The sequence below is a fragment of the Oncorhynchus nerka genome, linkage group LG23 (genome assembly GCF_034236695.1).
Source record: "Oncorhynchus nerka isolate Pitt River linkage group LG23, Oner_Uvic_2.0, whole genome shotgun sequence".
NCBI lineage: Eukaryota > Metazoa > Chordata > Actinopteri > Salmoniformes > Salmonidae > Oncorhynchus > Oncorhynchus nerka.
This window is the reverse complement of record NC_088418.1, coordinates 44,602,824-44,626,309: the sequence shown is the minus strand read 5'-3', so window position 1 is coordinate 44,626,309 and position 23,486 is coordinate 44,602,824. Positions and strand designations below refer to the sequence as shown.

The following is a 23,486-nucleotide window of genomic DNA, read 5'->3' as shown; positions in this document are numbered from 1 at the left end:
AGAGAGGAGAGAGAGAGAGAGAGAGAGAGCGAGAGAGAGAGTGTGACAAGAGGTTTAAAACCTTGTCAAAAGTGATTAAGGAGTTGCGCGGTACGAGTTACCCTAAGGCCTCTAAAAGAACATGGAGACAAAGAGGGAGGCATCTGGCTTCAGAAAAGGGCTGCTGTACTGTGACCTGATGAGAAGTGATTGTAACTGTACTATCGTTTAAATTAACAGCAGAATAGATATCAATACCAAGGTAAACACTACCAATGTAAACTATACAATACTGTATGGGGTTGATTGAAAACATGCCGCAATAACCGCTTCACTGTATAATCCTTCTTTGTTTCCTCATCTGATTAATCATTTTATTCCGACACCAAAATGTATACTCGTTTTGTCGGTTTAATCCTAACTGGGGGTGTTGCATTGTGTTGCCATTAACAGAGCCTATGTAGTTAGAAGGGAAACCAAGGCCCCTCTCCCTGCATGGATTCACAACACTAATGGGGTGTCCTGAGGATCCTTCAGCACACCGAGTGATCCGTCAGACACTACCCAGCAGGGGGATCATAGTGACTAGTGAGAGTGATACGTGGGCTTGGTGGGAGATCTCTACTCGCACCCCTAGGCTGGTTTAGTGTCATTAGCATTAGCAGCACAGCCAGCGTTGTTCTCGGTCTCTCTCAGCTGCTGTGCTGGATGGCTATTCCTGTCCTGGATTGTTACAAATATATATATATATATATATAATTTAACTAGTCAATTAAGGACAAATTCTTATTTACAATGACGGCCTACACCAGCCAAACCCGGAGGACGCTAGGTCTATTGTGCACCGCCCTATCCGACAACAAATCACAGCCAGTTGTGATACAGCCTGGATTCGAACCAGGGTGTCTGTAGTGACGCCTCTAGCACTGAGATGCAGTGCCTTAGACCGCTGCGCCACTCGGGAGCCCCAAATGCCAGCTAAGCCCCGGTCTGTGCTCTACGCAGGAGCTCTTAATGCTCTCTCCCAACACATACACCTCCCTCTTTCTCTCTCTCCCGCTCTCTTTCTGCCACGCTCCCATGCTTGGGGGAACAAGGCTCAACCGGTGGTGGTAGGAGAAGCGGGACTGGAGTGTTTAGTGCTGTCGTCACTGCTCTTGATCGTTTGACCCTGGGAGAAAGTTCTGCCACAGGGGGAAATATGTGTCTGAAACCGAGGGGCTGGAACAGAGAGAATAGGCGAAGGATACCCCGAGCGTGAGAGCCTCGGCTCAGGCTTTGACCATTCAGCTACTGGACGAAAGTGAGTATGATGTGAGCCTATATGTATATTAGTGTAAGTTAGTAAGTGTAGAAAAAAATGTGTGTGTGTGTGTGTGTGTACATGAATGTATGTATGTAAGAATGTGGGTGAAGTGCTAAGCCTTCTGACAAATGTCCATATCGTTGTGACATACATTTACATTTAACATTTAAGTCATTTAGCAGACGCTCTTATCCAGAGCGACTTACAAATTGACATCACATCACCTTGAGTTACATGTACATTAAAGGGGTCCGACCTCCATTGCCTCCTTACCAAGTGGTGATACTTACAAACAATACTTAGACTAGGGAACATAATATGAAGTGAATTAATATCTGGTGTGTGTGACCAAAAATATCATAATGGATTAACATTTTGTTATTGCTATGACTCAACCTGGGTATTCAATTGAGATTGTCCTTAATCGATATGCTACGAATTACAATTCGTATGATATGTTACGAATATGCAATGTTACCAATTCCAATTTGTTGTGGCTAACGCTAACGTTAGGTACAGTAGAAGGCTAACGTTAGCGAGGCCTAGGGCTTAGGGGTTAAGGAAAGGGTTAGGGATAGTGTTAAGCATAGGGTTAAGGATAGCGTTAAGTTTAGGGAATGCTCGAAGCGAGGCCTAATGGCTCAGTAATTGCTTTGTTCAGTTATTATCAAAAGCACTTTAATGAGTTTAGTTAAGTGTGATGCGCGCAGGGCAAGGGATGAGTTCAGATAGCTTTTCCGAAAGAAACAAACTGGGCAACGCAGGCCTATTCAACTAGAACCTCAATTCCCAGCAACAGACAAAAGCAGGCCGGGTGAGGCTCATTATAGTGAACCAGACTGACCCAGTCACACACACACACACACACATACACACACACACACACACATGGGAGACATTTGGGTGACACAAACACAAAAGGGGGAAACACAAACACACACTTACGTCTGTATCTGCCAGGGGCAGGTGTGTCAAATCGGGCTGGATAGGATATGGAACTAGATTCAATATTTAATCCCCTGTCATCTGCCCGTGTGACAAAGACCTACTTCCTGTTGTGAAGGTATTTCAATCGAATTAATGACGGTATTAATCCAGAGAAAGACTGACTCCACTTCTAATAACCAGTAGACACACACTGCATTATCCACAGCCTTACCAGCTGTTTAGTCAGTCTCTACTCTTTTTAATAGATGTTCTATTGTGCAAGACTAAAAATAACTGTTCTAAGAACGTTAAAATGTTGTTTTCCTTGTAGATGAAAAAAACTGTATACAAGCCACACTAAATTAGTGGTTGTGATTTGTTTTTCTGGGGGAGAGCCATGAACCCAATCAATATTATGCATGGAGTGTACAAAACATTAAAACCCTGCTCTTTCCATGACCTAGACTTACCAGGTGAATCAAATCAAATTGTATTATTTATTATACAGCAGTGAAATGCTTACTTAAAAGCCCTTAACCAACAATGCAGTTTTAAGAAAATATCTTCAAAAAAAAGTAAGAGATAAAAATAACAAATAATTAGAGCAGCAGTAAATAACAATAGTGGGGCTATATACAGGGGGTACCGGTACAGAGTCAATGTGCTGGGGCACTGGTGTCCAGGTAATTGAGGTTATATGTACATAATATGTACATGACTATGCATAGATAATAACAAAGAGTAGCAGCAGTGGTGTGTAGAGGGGGGAGGGCAATGCAAATAGTCTGGGTATCCATTCAATTAGCTGTTCAGGCTTGGGGGTAGAAGCTGTTTAGAAGCCTCTTGGACCTAGACTTGGCGCTCCGGTACCGCTTGCCGTGAGGTAGCAGAGAGAACAGTCTATGACTAGGGTGGCTGGAGTCTTTGGCAATTTTTAGGGCCTTCCTCTGACACCGCCTGGTATAGAGGTCCTAGATGGCAGGGAGCTCGGATCCAGTGATCTACTGGGCCATACGCACTACCTTCTGTAGTGCCTTGCAGTCGGAGGCCGAGCAGTTGCCATACCAGGCAGTGATGCAACCCGCCAGGATGCTCTCGATGGTGCAGCTGTAAAACCTTTTGAGGATCTGAGGATCCATGACAAATATCTTCAGTCTCCTGAGGGGGAATAGGTTTTGTCGTGCCCTCTTCACGACTGTCTTGGTGTGCTTGGACCATGTAGTTTGTTGGTGATGTGGACACCAAGGAACTTGAAGCTCTCCACCTGCTCCACTGCAGCCCTGTCGACGAGAATGGGGGCATGCTCGGTCCTCCTCTTCCTGTGGACCACAATCATCTCCTTTGTATTGATCAGGTTGAGGGAGAGGTTGTTGTCCTTGCACCACACGGTCAGGTCTCTGATCTCCTCCCTATAGGCTGTCTCATGGTTGTCGGTGATCAGGCCTACCACTGTTGTGTCATCAGCAAACTTAATGATGGTTTTGGAGTCGTGCCTGGGCGTGCAGTCATGAATGAACAGGGAGTACAGGAGGGGACTGAGCACGCACCCCTGAGGGTCCCCCGTGTTGAGGATCAGCGTTGCGGATGTGTTGTTACCTACTCTTACCACCTGGGGGCAGCCCGTCAGGAAGTCCAGGATCCAGCTGCAGAGGGAGGTGTTTAGTCCCAGGGTCCTTAGCTTAGTGATGAGATTTGAGGGCACTATGGTGTTGAACGCTGAGCTCTGGTCAATGAATAACATTCTCACATTGGTGTTCCTTTTGTCCAGGTTTGAAAGGGCAGTGTGGAGTGCAATAGAGATTGCATCATCTGTGGATCTTTTTGTGCGGTATGCAAATTAGAGTGGATCTAGGGTTTGTGGGATAATGGTGTTGATGTGAGCCATGACCAGCTTTTCAAAGCATTTCATGGCTACAGACGTGAGTGCTATGGGTCGGTAGTCATTTAGGCAGGATACCTTAGTGTTCTTGGGCACAGGAACTGTGGTGGTCTGCTTGAAACATGTTGGTATTACAGACTCAGACAGGGACCGGTTGAAAGCTGGGATCCCTTATTGATGTCACTTGCTAAATCCACCTCAAATCAGTGTAGATGAAGGGGAGGAGACAGGTTAAAGAATACTATTTATGCCTTGAGACAATTGAGTCATGGATTGTGTATGTGTGCCATTCGGGAAGGGTCAATTGGCAAGACAAAAGATTTAAGTGCCTTTGAACAGGGTATGGTAGTAGGTGCCAGGCACACCGGTTTGTGTCAAGAACTGCAACGCTGCTGGGTTTTTCATGCTCAACCATTTCCCGTGTGTATCAAGAACGTTCCACCACCCAAAGGACATCCAGCCAACTTAACTCTGGGAAGCAACTCAACATTTGGAAGGCGTTCTTAATATTTTGTCCAACATATCCATGGTGCCATCGTTATTCCAATTTGGCACAAGACAATTATATTTTAAGCGCATCAAATCAGCAGTTATAATCTTAAGTGCTACGTCTGTAAAAGTTATCACATTCCTCATAAGGTACTATTTTTACTAAACCAAACTATTTGTACTGAACACCAAGTAACCATGGTCTTCCATGAAATTTCAACTGAAAAAGTGAGAGAAAAAAACCTCTACATTTTGTATCTCTGTTACTAAGCAAGCATAGTATAAGTAAAGGAAACTTTGGGCGACCAGCGTGAGGTGCCTGTACTTCACCTCATGATCCTCTTGTGCTGTTAGGTCAGGGAGGTCAGACGAGACCTTCCAAACACGCGAGTCAGACAGACTAATTCTCACACGGAACCTTATAACTACACTGAGCAGCGTGTGCATGTGTACACTCAAGCCACAGGTGGCATGTAAACACAGTCATTTAAACAGTAAACAGTCAAATACACGGCTCAAAAAAATTAAGGGAACACTTAAACAACACAATGTCAATCACACTTCTGTGAAATCAAACTGTCCACTTAGGAAGCAACACTGATTGACAATAAATTTCACATGCTGTTGTGCAAATGGAATAGACAACAGGTGGAAATTATAGGCAATTAGCAAGACACCCCCAATAAAGGAGTGGTTCTGCAGGTGGTGACCACTTCTCAGTTTCTATACTTCCTGGCTGATGTTTTGGTCACTTTTGAATGCTGGCGGTGCTTTCACTCTAGTGGTAGCATGAGACGGAGTCTACAACCCACACAAGTGGCTCAGGTAGTGCAGCTCATCCAGGATGGCACATCAATGCGAGCTGTGGCAAGAAGGTTTGCTGTGTCTGTCAGCGTAGTGTCCAGAGCATGGAGGCGCTACCAGGAGACAGGCCAGTACATCAGGAGACGTGGAGGAGGCCGTAGGAGGGCAACAACCCAGCAGCAGGACCGCTACCTCCGCCTTTGTGCAAGGAGGAGCAGGAGGAGCACTGCCAGAGCCCTGCAAAATGACCTCCAGCAGGCCACAAATGTGCATGTGTCTGCTCAAACGGTCAGAAACAGACTCCATGAGGGTGGTATGAGGGCCTGACGTCCACAGGTGGGGGTTGTGCTTACAGCCCAACACCGTGCAGGACATTTTTCATTTGCCAGAGAACACCAAGATTGGCAAATTCGCCACTGGCGCCCTGTGCTCTTCACAGATGAAAGCTGGTTCACACTGAGCACATGTGACAGACGTGACAGTCTGGAGACGCCGTGGAGAACGTTCTGCTGCCTGCAACATCCTCCAACATGACTGGTTTGGCGGTGGGTTAGTCATGGTGTGGGGTGGCATTTCTTTGGGGGGGCGCACAACCCTCCATGTGCTCGCCAGAGGTAGCCTGACTGCCATTAGGTACCGAGATGAGATCCTCAGACCCCTTGTGAGATCATATGCTGGTGCGGTTGGCCCTGGGTTCCTCCTAATGCAAGACAATGCTAGACCTCATGTGGCTGGAGTGTGTCAGCAGTTCCTGCAAGAGGAAGGCATTGATGCTATGGACTGGCCCGCCCGTTCCCCAGACCTGAATCCAATTGAGCACATCTGGGACATCATGTCTCGCTCCATCCACCAAGGCCACGCTGCACCACAGACTGTCCAGGATTTGGCGGATGCTTTAGTCCAGGTCTGGGAGGAGATCCCTCAGGAGACCATCCGCCATCTCATCAGGAGCATGCCCAGGCGTTGTAGGGAGGTCATACAGACACGTGGAGGCCACACACACTACTGAACCTCATTTTGACTTGTTTTAAGGACATTACATCAAAGTTGGATCAGCCTGTAGTGTGGTTTTCCACTTTAATTTTGAGTGTGACTCCAAATCCAGACCTCCATGGGTTGATAAATTTGATTTCCATTGAGAATTTCTGTGTGATTTTGTTGTCAGCACATTCAACTATGTAGAAGAATATTTCATTCATTCAGATCTAGGATGTGTTATTTTAGTGTTCCCTTTATTTTTTGGAGCTGTGTATATTAAAGTAAGATTCTATGACAGTAAAGTTGAGAGCAGTAAAGGTGTGTTACCAGTCCAGGTCCTGACTGCTGAGAGCATGAAGGAGCATGACAGACACTCAGTGGACAGTCATGGGCAGAGCAATCTGAAGAATGGACCTAGCAACAAATGATTCGCCTGAGTGCCAGTCTGTTTATGCTCTCTTGTCAACTCCATATGGAAATGTCATGCCAAACATGTTTAGCATGGCAAGGAGTGGAATAGCTGAACAGACTGGTACCCAGGCTAACAATTGACTAGCACTGGCCACGGGCTAATCAAACCACAGTTGTTTAATGTGATCAACAACATAAAACAAAACAAACATGAAAGGATTTACCGAAGGGAGTGGTTCATTACTCAACATTAGTCATAATGAATTATGGTAAATGACACAAATGGCCCTGTTTTGGTATAATACATAGGCCTAATAAACGTCAGAGAAAGGAAACTATATAGGATTTAAAAGTGAATTATATGAGGAGCCCAAAAAAGCTTTCAGGCACCGAGGGCACTTAGTGGACACTGAGGTGGGGTTTAACGAGAGAGGCTGCAGTGAAAGTCATGTTACCGGGCAGGTTACCGTAACTGCCTTGGCAGAATGCTGTTAGGAGTGACCAAAGAGGGACCAAATAGTTTGTAGCAGTGGTTCCCAACAAGGGGGAATCGGACCCCTGGGGGTACTTGGCCTATCCACAGGGGGTACTTGAGAAGACTCATGAGACCCTAGTCCTACTGGTAAAATGCACAACGGGGTACTTCAGGGGTACTTAGGGAAGACAAAAGTAAGTTGGTAGTACAGTAACCGAAACATCCTGTCTGCTAGATTAGAGTGACCAAAGAGGGACCAAATGTAACACTGCCATTTTGTGTTGCTGCTGGTTTCTGTGGGTTGCAGTTGTGGCTGAGAGACTGGAGGCTCAGGAGGCCAGAGGAAGATGCTGAACCCATGGGGGCTGTTCCTCTGCCAGCTGGCAATAAACATGTCTTACCATGTCATAAAAGGTAGGCCAGAGTTCAATCAAACCCTCACTGTGGGGAATAGCAGTCTCGCTTCTTCAGTCGCCTCAACATGGTTTTAATACTGAACCGCTTAAACCAAAACTGTAATGCTACTTACTTATGGCTGAAACGCTAATGTGCATAAGTCATTGAAATGCCATTGAAATTGAAAGCCATTGACCCCAAATCTGTGTCTGTTGATTGACAGCCAGCCTCTGCCTGGGTGGGTCAGACATCTTTGCGACGGTGAGCGAGAACCGACCCGTAGGAGAGTTCATTGCGAACCTCAGCATCGTCGGGGACCCTACAGGAGTCAATAGCATCCGCTTGTGCCTCACCGGAGAGAACGCCAATTGGTTCTACCTAGAAGGGAGAACCATCAGGCTCAACTCATCCATTTTAAGAGTCCTGGATCGAGAGGTAATAAGGCATCACGCTGTTGCTGTCCTCCTGTTTTAAGTCTTATGCCAGAAAACCAGGTTTGATTGAATAGGACACATTCATATCTTTGACGGTTCATACTTAACCATAATGAAAAGCTTTTTCTCTCCAAGCGCCAGGGATCTGTTTTGATGGCAGCATTAACATGTTATGAAGACGACATAATACAAGTAAGCCATCTCAACCAGGCCTACAGCATGTTATTCACAACCTGGGGAATTAGAATGTGAACTGCCTCAAAAGTTGAGGAAATGTCTAAACGGAAGTTCTGAAACTACTGTTTTCTTCCTCTAGAGTGAATACAGGGTCATGGTTGAGATCCTGAACGAAAACGATAACAAACCAAGGTTCCTTGAGAAGACTATACAACCGCGTTACATAAGTGAGGTAAAGATACATCACACTTTGATAATATAGATAATGTTGTGTTTCAGATGCATAATGACAGGTCTTCTGTATTTCATCAATCCTCAGCTCACTGCAGTCAACTCTGTCGTCTTCACTGTCAAGGCCATCGATGCTGATGGAGACACCGTCACCTACATCATCGACAGAGCCTCGGTATGGTACCATGAGTTTGAACTCACCACAGTGCTGAATCCTGTTGTCATGTTCCTGTTCATTTCAAACAATGACCCAATATATCCACTTATAGCGACAACCCAACATCTACTCAAATTAATTATATTTTAAAATGCTCCTATACCTCCTAACCTTGCTGATTACACCTCTGTGTCAATCGCTCAGTAGACCATCGGTGCACTAATTTAATGAACATTCATTTCCGTGTTCTCTCTCATCCCAGCCTGATGCCAGCTACTTCAGGATAGACCTGCCCAACAGTGGTAAAGTAATCCTGGACAAGCCTTTGGACTATGAGACCAAAACCAAGCTGCAGCTAGTCATCTACGCTGTGGTAAGACCCGCTACTTATCAGACCTGGATTCAAATAGTATTTGTTTTCTTTCAAATACTTTGAGCGTTTTGATTGAGCCTGTCTTGAGGTCCCAGATGGACGGGGTTCAACTTCTTGAACTATTTCAATGGGCTCATTGAGTCAGACATGCTCAATCAAGCACAGCTGACGTATTTGAAGGAAAACACATACCATTTGAACCCATGTCTGCTACTAATCCCCTTTTTCATTAATCAACCAGAACACATTGAGGCCAGAGGCCAATAATTACGAAAGCCAGAGGCTATTACTGTGCCCCGCCCTGCCTAGTCATACAATATAATTATAATCTGAAGATATGTCATCTATTACTATGCCACTGCCTGACTAGCCGTGTAATAGCATTATAATCTACTCAACTATTTATGAGTAAAGCCATCGTCAAACACTTTGTGCCGAGAAACAGATCATAAATAGTTACAATGCATCTTGCAGGCAGCATCATTCTCAAACCTAAAATCTCAAATGCTGAGGAAGGACGGTGCTGGGCTGAATACCGGTCTCCCGACCAAAGTCCACATGAATTTCCAGTGAACTCGTGTGATCAAATGTGATTTAATGTGAAGTTAATATGACAACATGTGAAGCAACATGACATAAAACTACGTGACAACATGTGAGAACATGGAAGAACATGATCTCATGTGAAATGAATGTGAAATAAATGTGACAACATGGAGATAAAACATTTCTACTTGCAATACCATGACACTACACATGTGTGTCATGGTATTGCATATAACATTTCAGCACATATGAAAACCCAGGTGTGAAATGTAATTTAGAACATTTGACTTTGAAAGACATCATTTACATTAATTACATTTAAGCAGTCATGGTCCCCTCCATGTTTTGTTGTAGTTCCCGGTTTGTTGCAGGGACATCCCCAACTACGTTTTTTTTAAAGACGTTCTTAGAAAATGTGTAATGGTCCTGTAAGGTTTTTGTCTAGTTGCGGTGAAAATACAGTAAATCTATAACAAGTTAGGGTATTTTATTAGCTATATCCATGTGTTAATGTTAAATGACAGTACGCTGATTACTTAGGACTCAACCTCACTTGACTAAGATTTGAACTCACAACCTCTTGGTTGCTAGCTACCTGAAGTTCCCACTGTGCCACCAGGTTTGTGGATATAATGGAGGCTGGTAAGAATACATTTCTGCAATTTGCTGTACATACACTGCTACCATCTAGTGGCCAAAATAAGTTGCGCCTGTGCTGTAATAATACATTATGGCTGTTCTCTTGCATTTCAAAAATGGTACAAAATAAATAAAATAAAAACTTTTTTTCTCTTTGTATTATCTTTTACCAGATCTAATGTGTTATATTCTCCTACATTAAGTTCACATTTCCACAAACTTCAAAGTGTTTCCTTTCAAATGGTATCAATAATATGCATATCCTTACTTCAGGTCCTGAGCTACAGGCAGTTAGATTTGGGTATGTCATTTTTGGTAAAAATTGAAAAAAAAGGGTCAGATCCTGAAGAGGTTTTTACAGCGCAGCTCTTGATTGTCACAAGTTCATACAAAGATTGACATTTCACATGTGAAAACGTGTTTTAGAAATACTTCAGTTATTCTGACTATTCTCACATCTTTGATTTAATTTACTTATTCCAGCAATTTGAGGGTCTTCTGTATAGTTGTCCAATGTTGGTGGGGTATATTATTCTGTTTTTACGTTACTCCTGAATCACTAAGATAAATATAATCGTGTTTCTTGACTGTATTTTTAACAAGGTTGGGATTTAATTTGACGTCCAAAGTGTAGCAATTCGGTCTAAATCGGTTACTGACACAGATATTGTGACGTAGCAGGAAGAATGCTGTGAACCAAGGGGTTTGTGAGTAAAAATCCCAGGGAAGGACATGTTGAATGATAATTACTGTATAAATAAACATCCACAATGTAGTAATGTTTGTCAAAGTGTGTCAAATATGTCAACTGAAAACACCATGTTAAAAGTGTTGTGTGTAACATGACTCAGTTTGATTCTCAGAATATTTATTATAACAAAGGGGTAGGCAAAGGGCAGGCAGAGGTTCATAATCCAAGGCAGATTCAGGCAGGCTCAGGGTCAGGACAGGCAGAACCGGGAAGACCTATAAAAGAAAAACTTGAGAACGGGAGAAACGTGCAACACGCTGATAAGACCTGACAAAACAAGACAAATTGGCAACAGATAAACAGAAAACAGGTGTAAATACACAGGGGATAATGGGGAAAAAAATAAAAGACACCTGGTGGAGGTTGGAGACAAGCACAAGACAGGTGAACAGATTAGGCTGTGACAGTGTGTGTATCATAATGACTCAATATTGTTTGCAGGGCATCATCACCTGTGAAATCCCATGTGAACATCTTTATCCACATGTGAAAGGTTATGTGATCGCGTGAAAATCCACATGAGAAACTTGATGTGAAATATCAACACCTGTGAAGTGGTCCAAAAACACATGGCTTCACATGTGCAAGACATGTAAAAATGTATAATGTAAAATTGTGATTTTCACGTGAAATCATGTTTTTCCAGTAAGGGTTTGCTCTGTCTTGCTAGGTTGAAGAGTTTTCCATTATATTGGGTATCATTACTGAAGCTTAGATAATATACATTTCTTTCTCCAGGAAACCAACACCAAGGAGTGGTACAACACTTCCGCCTCACTGATTGTGAACGTGGAGGACGGGGACGACCATTACCCTCAGTTCCTACCGTGCACACCCATCTCCCAGGACCACGACCACACGGTTGTCTGCACCAACCCCATCTACGTGGTCAACATCACAGAAAAGGACCAGGTGATGACTACTGCTTAGTACATTCATTGTAGAATTCAAATGATATGGATTTGCATATTGCATGCAATATTGATTCTTTTTTTCAATAAACCTTAATATATTAACCAGGAAAGACACTTGAAGTTATAAATCTCTTTTGCGAGGGCGAACTGGCAGGAGTCAAGATTTAACAATTGATTGATTAAACAATCCATGTGGATTCTAAGATGCAGTAATTCTCTGGTTTCAGGACATGTTACTGAATTTCTCTCCTGGTCCAATTCATGCCGAAGACGGAGACAGAAGCCTTGATACGCCTTTGCTCTACTCCATTCTCTCAGGTGTGGGCCTACCCAATAGTGTCTGCTTAATCCATTGCCAATAGGCAATTTCAAGGCCTATTGAGAGGCCAGTAGACTGCTCTAATATTTCTATTTTGAAAGGATTGCATTGCAGCCTTACACTTGACAGACGTTTACATACACCTTAGCCAAATACATTTAAACTCAGTTTTTCACCATTCCTGACATTTAATCCTAGTAAAAATTCCCTGTCTTAGGTCAGTTAGGATCACCACTTTATTTTAAGAATGTCAAATGTCAGAATAATAGCAGAGAAGGATTTATTTAAGCTTTTATTTCTTTCATCACATTCCCAGTGGGTCAGAAGTTTACATACCCTCAATTAGTATTTGTTAGCATTGCCTTTAAATTGTTTAACTTCGGTCTAACATTTCAGGTAGCCTTCTACAAGCTTCCCACAATAAGTTGGACGAATTTTGGTCCATTCCTCCTGACAGAGCTGGTGTAACTGAGTCAGGTTTGTAGGCCTCCTCGCTCACACACGCTTTTTCAGTTCTGCCCACTAATTTTCTATAGGATTGAGGTCAGGGCTTTGTGATGGCCACTCCAATACCTTGACTTTGTTGTCCTCGAGCCATTTTGCCACAACTTTGTGCATCACGGTTGGGATGGTGTTCTTGGGCTTGCAAGCCTCACCCTTTTTCCTCCAAACACAACAATGGTCATTATGATGGCTGCATGGTCTTGGCTGATTTCTTTAGATTTTCCCATGATGTCAAGCAAAGAGGCAATGAGTTTGAAGGTAGGCCTTGAAATACATCCACAGGTACACCTCCAATTGACTCAAATTATGTCAATTAGCCTATCAGAAGCTTCTAAAGCCATGACATTTTCTGGAATTTTCCAAGCTGTTTAAATGCACAGTCAACTTAGTGTATGTAAACTTCTGACCCACTGGAATTGTGATACAGTGAATTATAAAGTGAAATAATCTGTCTGTGAACAAATTTTTGGAAAAATTATTGTGTCATGCACAAAGTAGATGTCCTAACCGACTTGCCAAAACTATAGTTTGCTAACAAAAAATTGTGGATGGTTGAAAAATAAGTTTAATGACTCCTACCTAAGTGTATGTAAACGTCCGACTTCAACTGTATATGGTCATTCTGTGTGGCATCCCGTGTATTTACCTGTAACACATGTGCCTCAGGTGCTGACAAAAACAGGTTTCAGATTGACAACCAAACAGCAGAGATCACAATGACAAAACGGGTGGAAAACAGACATATGACACCTATATTCCGACTGCGCATCATGGTAAGAAAATCTGATAAAAGCACTAGTATCAATAGCATGCCTTATCAAAAAGCCACAAAAGACAAAGTTAAGTCCAATACTAAGAGCCTTTTAAAATCTAATTTGTTAACCGAATAGATCTGAAAAAGGATCTCCCTGGACTGTTTGACATTGAAAACACCATCAAATCATCTACAGGCATCTCAGCTGAATGACCCAAAGAAGTACAGTGTGGCGACAGCGCTGGTCCGGGTGCTAGCAGAGAACCGGTTCCCTCCCCTCTTTAACAGAACCACGTACAAGGGCTTCATCATCGAGAGCTCCAGCCCTGCCACGCTAGTCTCCACCTATGGGAACGAGGTGCTTTTCATCCAAGCCATAGACCAGGACTTTGTAGATGTAAGCGATGGGATAATGTGTGTGTCTGACTACATTTAGTTTGTTTAAAGGGATAATAAACAAATGTTTTTTTTCCATCCCATCTTGGTACATCCTGTCTTGCTTCACCTTCCCTCCATTTGCAGGGGGTGAATCCAAAAATGCATTATTCTCTCCAGCCCACACGAGCCACCACTGGACTGTACCACATCACAGAGGAAGGGGTTATCATCGCTAAGACTGACCGCCTACGATCCTTCGACAGGCTCATCCTAGAGGTAAGGTCATAATCAGTCAAATATATACTGAACAAAAATATAAAAACGCAACATGACACAATTTCTACGTTTATTAAGTTACAATTCATATGATGAAATCAGTCAAATGAAATAAATACATTAGGGCCTAATCTATTGATTTCACATGACTGGGAATACAGCTATGCATCTGTTGGCCACAGATACCTTTAAAAAAAAGTAGGGGCAATGGATCAGAAAACCAGTCAGTATCTGGTGTTACCACCATTTGCCACATGCAGTGTGACACATCTCCTTTGCATAAAGATGATCAGGCTGTTGACTGGGGCCTGTGGAATGTTGTCCCACTCTTCAATGGCTATGCCAAAGTTGCTGGATATTGGCAGGAATTGGCTGGCTTCTTTGTAGCTTCTTTGTGGTACGATACACACTGTCGTACACGTGGATCCAGAGCATTCCAAACATGCTCAACGGGTGACATGTCTGGTGAGTTTGCAGGCCTCGGACGAACTGGGACATGTTCAGCTTCCAGGAATTGTGTACAGATCCTTACAACATGTGGCCATGCATTAACATACTGAAACATGAGGTGATGGCGGCGGATGAATGGCACGACAATGGGCCTCAGGATTTCGTCATGATCTCTTTGCATTCAAATTGCCACCAATAAAATGTAATTGTGTGCGTTGTCCATAGTTTATGCCTTCTCATACCATAACCCAACCGCCACCATAGGGCACTCTGTTCACAACGTTGCCATCAGCACACCACTCACCCACACAACACCATACACAAATTCTCTAAAAACGAGGACGGAGAGGGCTTGTACTCAAGAAATGAACATTCAATTATCTGGCAACAGCTTTGGTGGACTTCCCTGCAGTCAGCATGCCAATTGCACACTCCCTCAAAACATCGGTGGCATTGTGTTACAAAACTGCACATTTTAGAGTGGCCTTTTATTGCCCTGCACAAAGTGTACCTGTGTATTAATCGCGCTGTTTAATCAGCTTCTTGATATGCCAGACCTGTCCTGTGGATGGCAAAGGAGAAATGCTCACTAAGAGGGATATAAACAAATTTGTGCACATTTGAGAGAAATAAACTTTGTGGGTATGGAACATTTCTGGGATCTTTTATTTCAGCACATGAAACACTGGACCAACACTTTAAATGTTGCATTTATATATTTGTTTCAGTGTAAAAACCCAGATGAGTTTGTTAAACAGGGACAGTTGGTTTTACTAGTCATTCCTGGCTAACTGTATAGCTAGGTTAGGCCAATAAGTGGTCCAGTAGTAATACAACTGTAGGTAACTCACATTAAAATTAGCTTCACTTAGGGTTAGAAATACACAGAATCATTTTTTAGGGCTCCGAATCTACACTGCCCTATCAAGCTAAAAGGCAGTAACTGCTCATAGTGTGGAACTGAGAAATATTGCTTTTATTTACCTTGGTTTCACAGTAACTCAATGTCATTTTTGCTACATTAAATACATGCTTAATCATGTGGACAAGTATCCTGCCTGTATGGTGTTGTGTTTTGGAGAAAATTGGGGTGATGTTAGCAGTAACTGCATAAACTCATTTTAGACCAAATGAGCAGTTTGGTAGGGCAGTACAGTTCTCTGTAATATCATTATTTATCTTATAGGTGGTCGCTATGGATGAGGAATCAGGTGAAGTTGCTAAAGCCTCAGTCGACATAGAGCTGCTACAAAGAAGCCAGCCAAGTAAGTACTGAGCATTACTGATGCATTGGGGGGGGCGGGGGGGAGGGCCACAGTACTGTCAAAATGACAGTACTGTGCACACACACACAACATAGTGTTAGAGGCTGCGTCTTTCGAATCCCGTATCAGAAAGAATCAAATTCAGATCAGAATCTGTTGTTAATTATCTTTAATTAAATTCAAGCAATAAATGGTCAATGCAATGTTCGTATATACGGGCTCTCTGTCCCTCGCAGGGCAAACAGAGAACTGACAGGATGTACGTAAACAGCTGTTCTTATACTGAGCGTGGTTTTAGACTTGCTCAGCCTATCGCAGGCGCTCAGACTAGTCCCCGCCTCTTGGTGGTTCTTGGAGTTCACCCTCTGTCGATGTATAGATTCTCACTGTTCTGGTATCACACCCTAGTTGTAACAGTTGCTCAGTTCCTGCTATTGTGTTGTTCAGTATTTTTCCATCTCAGTTAAACCTTGTGATGAGCCTCTCCTCTCTGTACCTGATTAACCACAACTTTGTAACATGCAGCAAGTCACACCATGTGCTCAATATTGGCACACACAGAGACAGGCAAGGCAAATGTAGCAAACAGTACACCGCTTTGCAACATGCAAGTCACACCATGTTACTCAGTTCTTGTCACACACACACACACACACACACACATAAAGACAAAGCAGCTGTTGTTCAAACAATTAAATCTTAAGTAATATGGTAGAGGGTTTAAAATGCATTAATCCTAAATCCTTACAATAGGGAGCAGAACAACACTGGTTAATCCACTATGCTCTCTGAAAGTCAACAAAGAACAATTCAATCTTCTTACAGTGTAGCCTATAGATGCAGGAAAGAAAGTGAACTCGACCAAAACAATGGAAATGCCATGGCAACGCCACTCACACGTACCCCAAGGGGGGAAAGATTCAGAATCTCCTCATTGCCCCCCCCCCCCCCATCAAAATTAGCCTACATTTAGGCTATGGCATTTCACCCTATTTGTGGTAAAATCAGAGTGTAATGCTTGTATGGATGTCAACTCCAACACATGTTCATGTCATTGTCACCAACCTACACTTAAACACAGCTTCAAGTAGCACCACCAATTTCTATATGGCTAACGTTAGCTATGTTACAAACAGCAGTTAACAGAACTCTTCTCTAACCCCTATATTGACTATTTCTAAATATTATGCAGCGAAAACAGCCATACTGTATCTACATAGTAGATAGTAACCACATTGTGGGCCTATTAGAAAACAAAAATCATGATGGATTTGACAATACATCCACTTTGTAAAATCAGATTATTGGAATGTGCGCAAATGACGGGCGTACTTGTTCTTTCCCCACCGTCTGATTTATTTAAAGCGTCCGAAATGACTGACACCCTGGATGTGTCAAAGATTAGCAAAAATGACTTTATAAAATATATAATTGAAAAACGGAGCTACAGTATATTTGTATGCTCCCAACTTTTTGTAAAAATGATTTGATAGTGTAACGACCCTGGGTTTATAGGCGCTAGTGCGCCAGACCTCGGGCTCGAAGGTCGAGGATTCGAGACATGCTCCCTGCTGTTTCATTACAATACTAATAAAATTGCTCAGAGAATATATATTTTGTTTAATATATATGTTCTAAGTAATAGAATATATATTTTTTAAGGTAGGGGTCAAAATTATTAACACCCTGTTTTCAATACCTTACCTTGTGAGGATAACGGAACTGAGCCTTTTACTAAATTGTTTTATGAGTTGGAGAACACATTGGGAGGGATCTTAGACCATTTCTCCATACAGAATCATTCCAGATCCTTTATATTCTTGGTATGCGCTTATGGACGGCCCTCTTCAATTCAAACCACAGGTTTCCAATGTGCTTTTAAGTCCGGAGACTAAGATGGCCATCGCAAAATGTTGATTTTATGGCCGATAAACCATTTCTTTGTGGATTTTAATGTGTGTGTAACAGTATAGACTTTACGTCCGTCCCCTCGCCCCGACCTGGGCGCGAACCAGGGACGCTCTGCACACGTCAACAGTCACCCTCGAAGCATCGTTACCCATCGCTCCACAAAAGCCGCGGCCCTTGCAGAGCAAGGGGAACCACTACTTCCAAGGTCTCAGAGCAAGTGACGTCACCGATTGAAATGCCACTAGCGCGCACCACCGCTAACTAGCTAGCCATTTCACATCGGCTATGTGTGGTTGAAGTTATTGTCTTGCTGGAAGATCCACTTAGGTTTCTCTCAGTTCACCCTCCTCTCTCCCCTTCCATACACTGTCAATCATGCTACTCCTGACAGCATGGACACGCCCCTCTCTCCCCTTCTATGCACTGTCAATCACGCTACTCCTGACAACATGGACACAATGTGATGAGTTAAACCAGGCAACTGGCTGTTCAAACTTCCCAGAATGTATTTTTCTCCCCATTCAAAGAACTGTAGACAGAGACTGCTTACAAAACAGACAAACGTTCTCTTCAACTGGGCTTCAGGCACAACATCTGGATGAATGAGTAAGACTCTGCAGGGCTATGAGCATGAGCCGTTGCAAAGTGAAAATGGACCCGTTGTGTGACCTGCTGGACTTCATACGCTAACCCGCATCTCCTATCCCTCCATAGTCCCTTGGACACCTTTCAGAGACATGGATGTGAGGATAGCTGGCGGTATTATGGGTGGGATGCTGCTGCTGTTAGTGACAACCCTGTTCCTGCTGATCCGATGGGCCAAGAGGAGGAGGAGGAGACAGAGACAAAACCCGGCCGGACGAGGGGCTGTCGCCCTGGGGAAACACCTCAAAGTGGTAAGGGCTGCTCCATGCACACATAACACACACTACTGTATACACACACACACACACAGGGGCAACTAAAGCACTGAACACAAGTGAAAAATATATATTGAATGATCATTTTCTGGCCAGTGGCGACTGAATTCATGAATGATAAGGAATGGCAAGGATACATACAGTATAAGCATGCAAAAACATGTAAACCCACTATTACAATCGAACACAATCAAGCAACTAAGGATAGTATGCTTATACAGGCCTAATCTAAACTAAATGTGTCATTAAGCATGTTTCCATCCAACCTTTTTATGCAAGTAAAGTACATGTCAGATAAGAAATGTCACGACAGGCCTGAAGTAAACAGAAAATGTGTTTCCAAACTTTCCAATTTTCGACAAAACACGCTAGATAAAGTGGGATTTTGTTGTGTCAGTAAAATTAATTATGCGAGAAATGGAGGTGGAAACGCCTTTAAGCGCAAATATTGATATAATAACCATCATATTCAAGTAAACTTGGAGTCACGCGATCCTCCCACCATGACTCGGGAGTTATTAGGCTACTGATGAAATAAATGATGATGAACTTCACAGGGTGGTGAAAGTGCATGGTGATCTTGATGCTCCTTTCCAATAAATATCAAGGGCCTGATTCTGGTGACATGATGATCGATGCTTGACTGCCATTTGACAAATAAAAACATCCATAATAATCTCATCATGTAGACCAGCCTACCTGCACTGTATCTGCGAGCTGTTTGCTAGAGTGCACGTGCAAATACCGTAGTAGGCACATTTGCTATTTAACGCAACCGTTTTAGTGACACAATTACAGAGTAATCCAAGGCAGAAATCCATTGAGACTAATATATATATATATATATATATATATATATATATATATATATATATATATATATATATATATATAACATATTAAACATGTCTGTAACGCCATATCAACCACAACCTTTGAGCTCTGACTCCTAAACCAGTGGTCCGCACTACAAGTTAAAACAACATATCAGACCGTATTTCCTTCCTTCCTTCCCTCCCCTCTTCCGCACTCTCTCCCTCTACACTCCGTCTCTTTTCACTAATGTTGTTTATGTAGAGTTTAAGGTGGTTCCAGATGGTGAGTTTTTATGCATGCATTGCTTTGACGTACGCACTAGAGTGATGTGGTTGTGACAGTGAGATGGTGTAATGTTAGATGCGTACATGTGATGCACTTCCATTGCATAATTATGCAAATGAAAGTATGGCACCTGTGGTTGTACTGTGATGTTGCGGTTCTGCTTTGTTTTTTTTTGTATGTAAATGTTACACATTGGTGATATGTAAAAGTAACACATGTAACATAATAGTTACATGTACAGCTCCAAAAGTATTGGGACAGTGACATTTTTGTTGTTTTGGCTCTGTACTCCAGCACTTTGGATTTCAAATGACATTAGGAGGTTAAATTGTAGACTGTCAGCTTTCATTTTGCACCATTTTAGGGGACCAAACTATTGGGACAAATTCACTTATGAGTATTAAAGTGAAGTGGTCCCATATCCATAGGACACAATGATTACAGAACTAGCATAGACGGTACAGTTCCTCAGAGTGACTCTGTTTTGGTTGTGTTTTAAGATTTTTTTTTGTGCCCAATAGTCACTTTTATTGTAAATGATAAATTAATGTTTCTAAACATTAAATGTGGATGCTACCATGATTATTATGGATCATCCTGAATGAATCGTGAATAATGATGGGTGAGAAAGTTAAGACGCACAAATATCATACTCCCAAGACATGCTAATACAATAACAGGGGAGGTTAGCATTTTTTGGGTGGGTGTGATATTTATGCCTCTGTACCTTGCTCACTCATCATTACTCATGATTCAGTCAGGATTATCCGTAATCATGGTAGCACAGAGCCAAAACAATAGAAACTATCACTGTCCAAATACTTTTGGAGCCCACTGTATGTAAAAGTATTGCATATGTAATTATTTTGAGTTTGGTGATGAGGTGAAATACTGACCTGCTTATGTTTTGCATCGTAGACTGAAGACGATTTATGGTCAGTACCCAACCCCGTGTGTAAGGGGAATATCATAGATTCAGTCATAGAATAGATCTAGTATCTATCTCTATGGATTTAGTATGCTAATGTGTTGTGCTTTGAATATTTCGAAAACGGAGTGGCTGCGTGACCAGATTCTCTGACCAACCGTACCTTCTGCGTATGTGCTAGTTCCGCTGGCCAGAGGTGAAACGGGCTATTTTGGCGAATGTCAATGATGTGTGGTCTATCATATCGTTTGGTGTTGCATGATGATTGAAAGACGAAATAACGGTTGTATGTTATTTAAGGTTAAAATTCAGTTTTGCCCCAATGCAATGTGTAGACAGGGATAGGCTACATTATTTTGACATGTAGACTAAATGCATTTGGTTTCACACCACATTTAGTTAAAGGATATTGCAAAAAAATATTGTTTGCGCACTGCTCATGTTTGTGCTACTGCGTTATCTATAGATACACGTCAATCATGTCGTCTTAAATTAGCCTACAAAATATATAAGCTGCTGGATTTTTATTTCAGCTGTTCAGAAATGTGTGCGTAAAGTAACACATGGATAGAATGTTGTTTAACTGTGGGGAAGAGGCATCCTGGGGGATGGTGTATGGGTGTGGAGGGGCGGTTTGATCTGGTCGCGCAGCCTCTGCTTTTCAGGCATTGTCAAACACTGTCAAAATGTGCTGAATTTGAAACACTGCTTGTCCATAATTGTCCAATGTACTTCTGAAATTCTGAACAACACCAATGAGAATTTTGAACGGACAAGGACAACACTGCATCAGTTGGAACGTAACAAGTCACAAAACAACCATTTCAACTCAAAGCAACCCTCTAATTGCCCCTTCTTTCCGTGATTGACAGGTGAACTCGGGCCGGCCCATGATCCCCTTGGTCGAGGAGGTCTCCTACCAGAACGAAGGGTTCAGCATAGACTACGAGGCCTCGGGAGGTTCCGGAAGCCTCTTTGGGAGACATGGGGTCTACACCAGGAAACAGTCGCTGATCCCGCCGCCGCCACGCTGCCACAGCAGCCATCCAGACTGCGGCTCCGGTACCGTAACAGGCGACATGCTGCCTATACTGGTGACGCCAGAGCCCCTGGTTAAAGACCTCACTCCCGCCCTCATCTCCAACAGCAGGAAAGGTGACAACACCATCAGCACAGGGGCTGTGACAAAAGACGAGAAGGAGAGGAATAAGCAGACGGATATGGAGAAAGAGGAGGAGAGGGATAAGCAGAGGGATATGGAGAAAGAGGAGGAGAGGGATAAGCAGAGGGATATGGAGAAAGAGGAGGAGAGGGATAAGCAGAGGGATATGGAGAAAGAGGAGGAGAGGGATAAGCAGAGGGATATGGAGAAAGAGGAGGAGAGGAATAAGCAGAGGGATATGGAGAAAGAGGAGGAGAGGGATAAGCAGAGGGATATGGAGAAAGAGAAGGAGAGGAATAAGCAGAGGGATATGGAGAAAGAGAAGGAGAGGAATAAGCAGAGGGATATGGAGAAAGAGGAGGAGAGGAATAAGCAGAGGGATATGGAGAAAGAGGAGGAGAGGAATAAGCAGAGGGATATGGAGAAAGAGGAGGAGAGAGATAAGCAGAGGGATATGGAGAAAGAGAAGGAGAGGAACAAGCAGAGGGATATGGAGAAAGAGGAGGAGAGGGAATGGGAGAAGCAGTGGGAACGCGCTGTTGGCACAAAAGAGAAGAGAAAGTCCGAGGGGGAAAGGACGGATAAGCCGAGAGATGTTTTGGGTGCTTCTAGTGAGACGGCAGACGTAAGCGAGGCCTCCGAGGACCAAACAAACACAGAAAAGCCTCAGAGCCACAGGATGAAAACACACCAAATCAGAGAACCTAAAGACGGGCACAAAAGCACTTCTGAAGAGTAGTCTGAGGCAGAAAAATCAATATTAGGCTATGCACTCTGATGTGTCTTTCAGACAATTATGACACAGCCTCGGAGGACGACCAGGTCCCGTTACTCCAGTATCAGGACGTCGAGGGGGGAAATGCAGCGCAACAAACCAGTGATCAAGCAAACAGATGACCGAGTAACCCACATTTGCACCATTCAGACTCACACTCTGGGCTTCAGACTCACATTGAAGATACAAAATAACTCTTAACTATTTATTTAAAAAAATTTAAAAAACGGACATTATGGAGCCAAACAAACTCTTTACACAGACAAAAATGTATATAAATGTTTTTTTCTCTCTCCAATTCCATATAATTATGTTGGTGTCACACTCTGACCATTATTTGAGTTGTTTGTTTCGTCAGGGTGTGATATGAGTGGGCATTCTATGTTGCATGTCTAGTTAGTCTGTTTCTATGTGTTTTGGCCTGATATGGTTCTCAATCAGTGGCAGGTGTTTGTCGTTGTCTCTGATGCATGTTTGCAGACAGTATTAATAGCGGTCACGTTCATCTTATTATTTTGTTCGTTTGTTTAGTATTCGTCGTGTTCTTTCATCTACATTAAAAGAATGTATTCACACCACGCTGCGCTTTGGGTCTCCTCACTACGACGATCGTGACAGTTGGGCCTAAATGAGCTCAAGCACTTTTCAGGTCTTGATTGAGTAAATGGACGTATGTAAATCTGAGAACAAAAACATGTTTTCTGAAAAACAGTGTGGGACCAGCCTTAACGCGAATGAAGCCATTCTGTATTGCTTTAATTTGCAGTGTTGAAGGACTAGTACTTCAGTAATTAAAGTCAACATTTAAGCACACGCAATGTAACTACAGTGTTGGGGAAGCAACTCTGAAAATATAGTTCACCCAAGCCATCAATTA

At 42.9% G+C, this 23,486-nt stretch overlaps 1 protein-coding gene across 1 annotated transcript; it reads left to right on the top strand.

Annotated features, from left to right (window-relative positions):
• Positions 1–776: 776 nt before the first annotated feature.
• Positions 777–23,187, top strand: LOC115106095 (protocadherin-15-like). The gene is made up of 15 exons (XM_029628662.2): positions 777–1,282; positions 7,556–7,662; positions 7,868–8,079; positions 8,214–8,270; positions 8,395–8,487; positions 8,575–8,661; positions 8,906–9,016; positions 11,691–11,864; positions 12,094–12,184; positions 13,356–13,462; positions 13,640–13,840; positions 13,966–14,097; positions 15,734–15,812; positions 18,438–18,619; positions 21,545–23,187. The coding sequence occupies exons 2-15, from the start codon at positions 7,596–7,598 to the stop codon at positions 22,571–22,573; spliced, it is 2,622 nt and encodes an 873-aa protein (XP_029484522.2). The 5' UTR covers positions 777–1,282; positions 7,556–7,595; the 3' UTR covers positions 22,574–23,187.
• Positions 23,188–23,486: the final 299 nt, after the last annotated feature.

Bases quoted from the DNA above. Each gene is read 5' to 3' on its own strand.
- LOC115106095 (XM_029628662.2), top strand. From the start codon at position 7,596: ATGCTGAACCCATGGGGGCTGTTCCTCTGCCAGCTGGCAATAAACATG. The intron at 15,813-18,437 runs GTAAGTACTGAG...ATCCCTCCATAG, and splicing joins GCTACAAAGAAGCCAGCCAA to TCCCTTGGACACCTTTCAGA. The intron at 18,620-21,544 runs GTAAGGGCTGCT...CGTGATTGACAG, and splicing joins TGGGGAAACACCTCAAAGTG to GTGAACTCGGGCCGGCCCAT.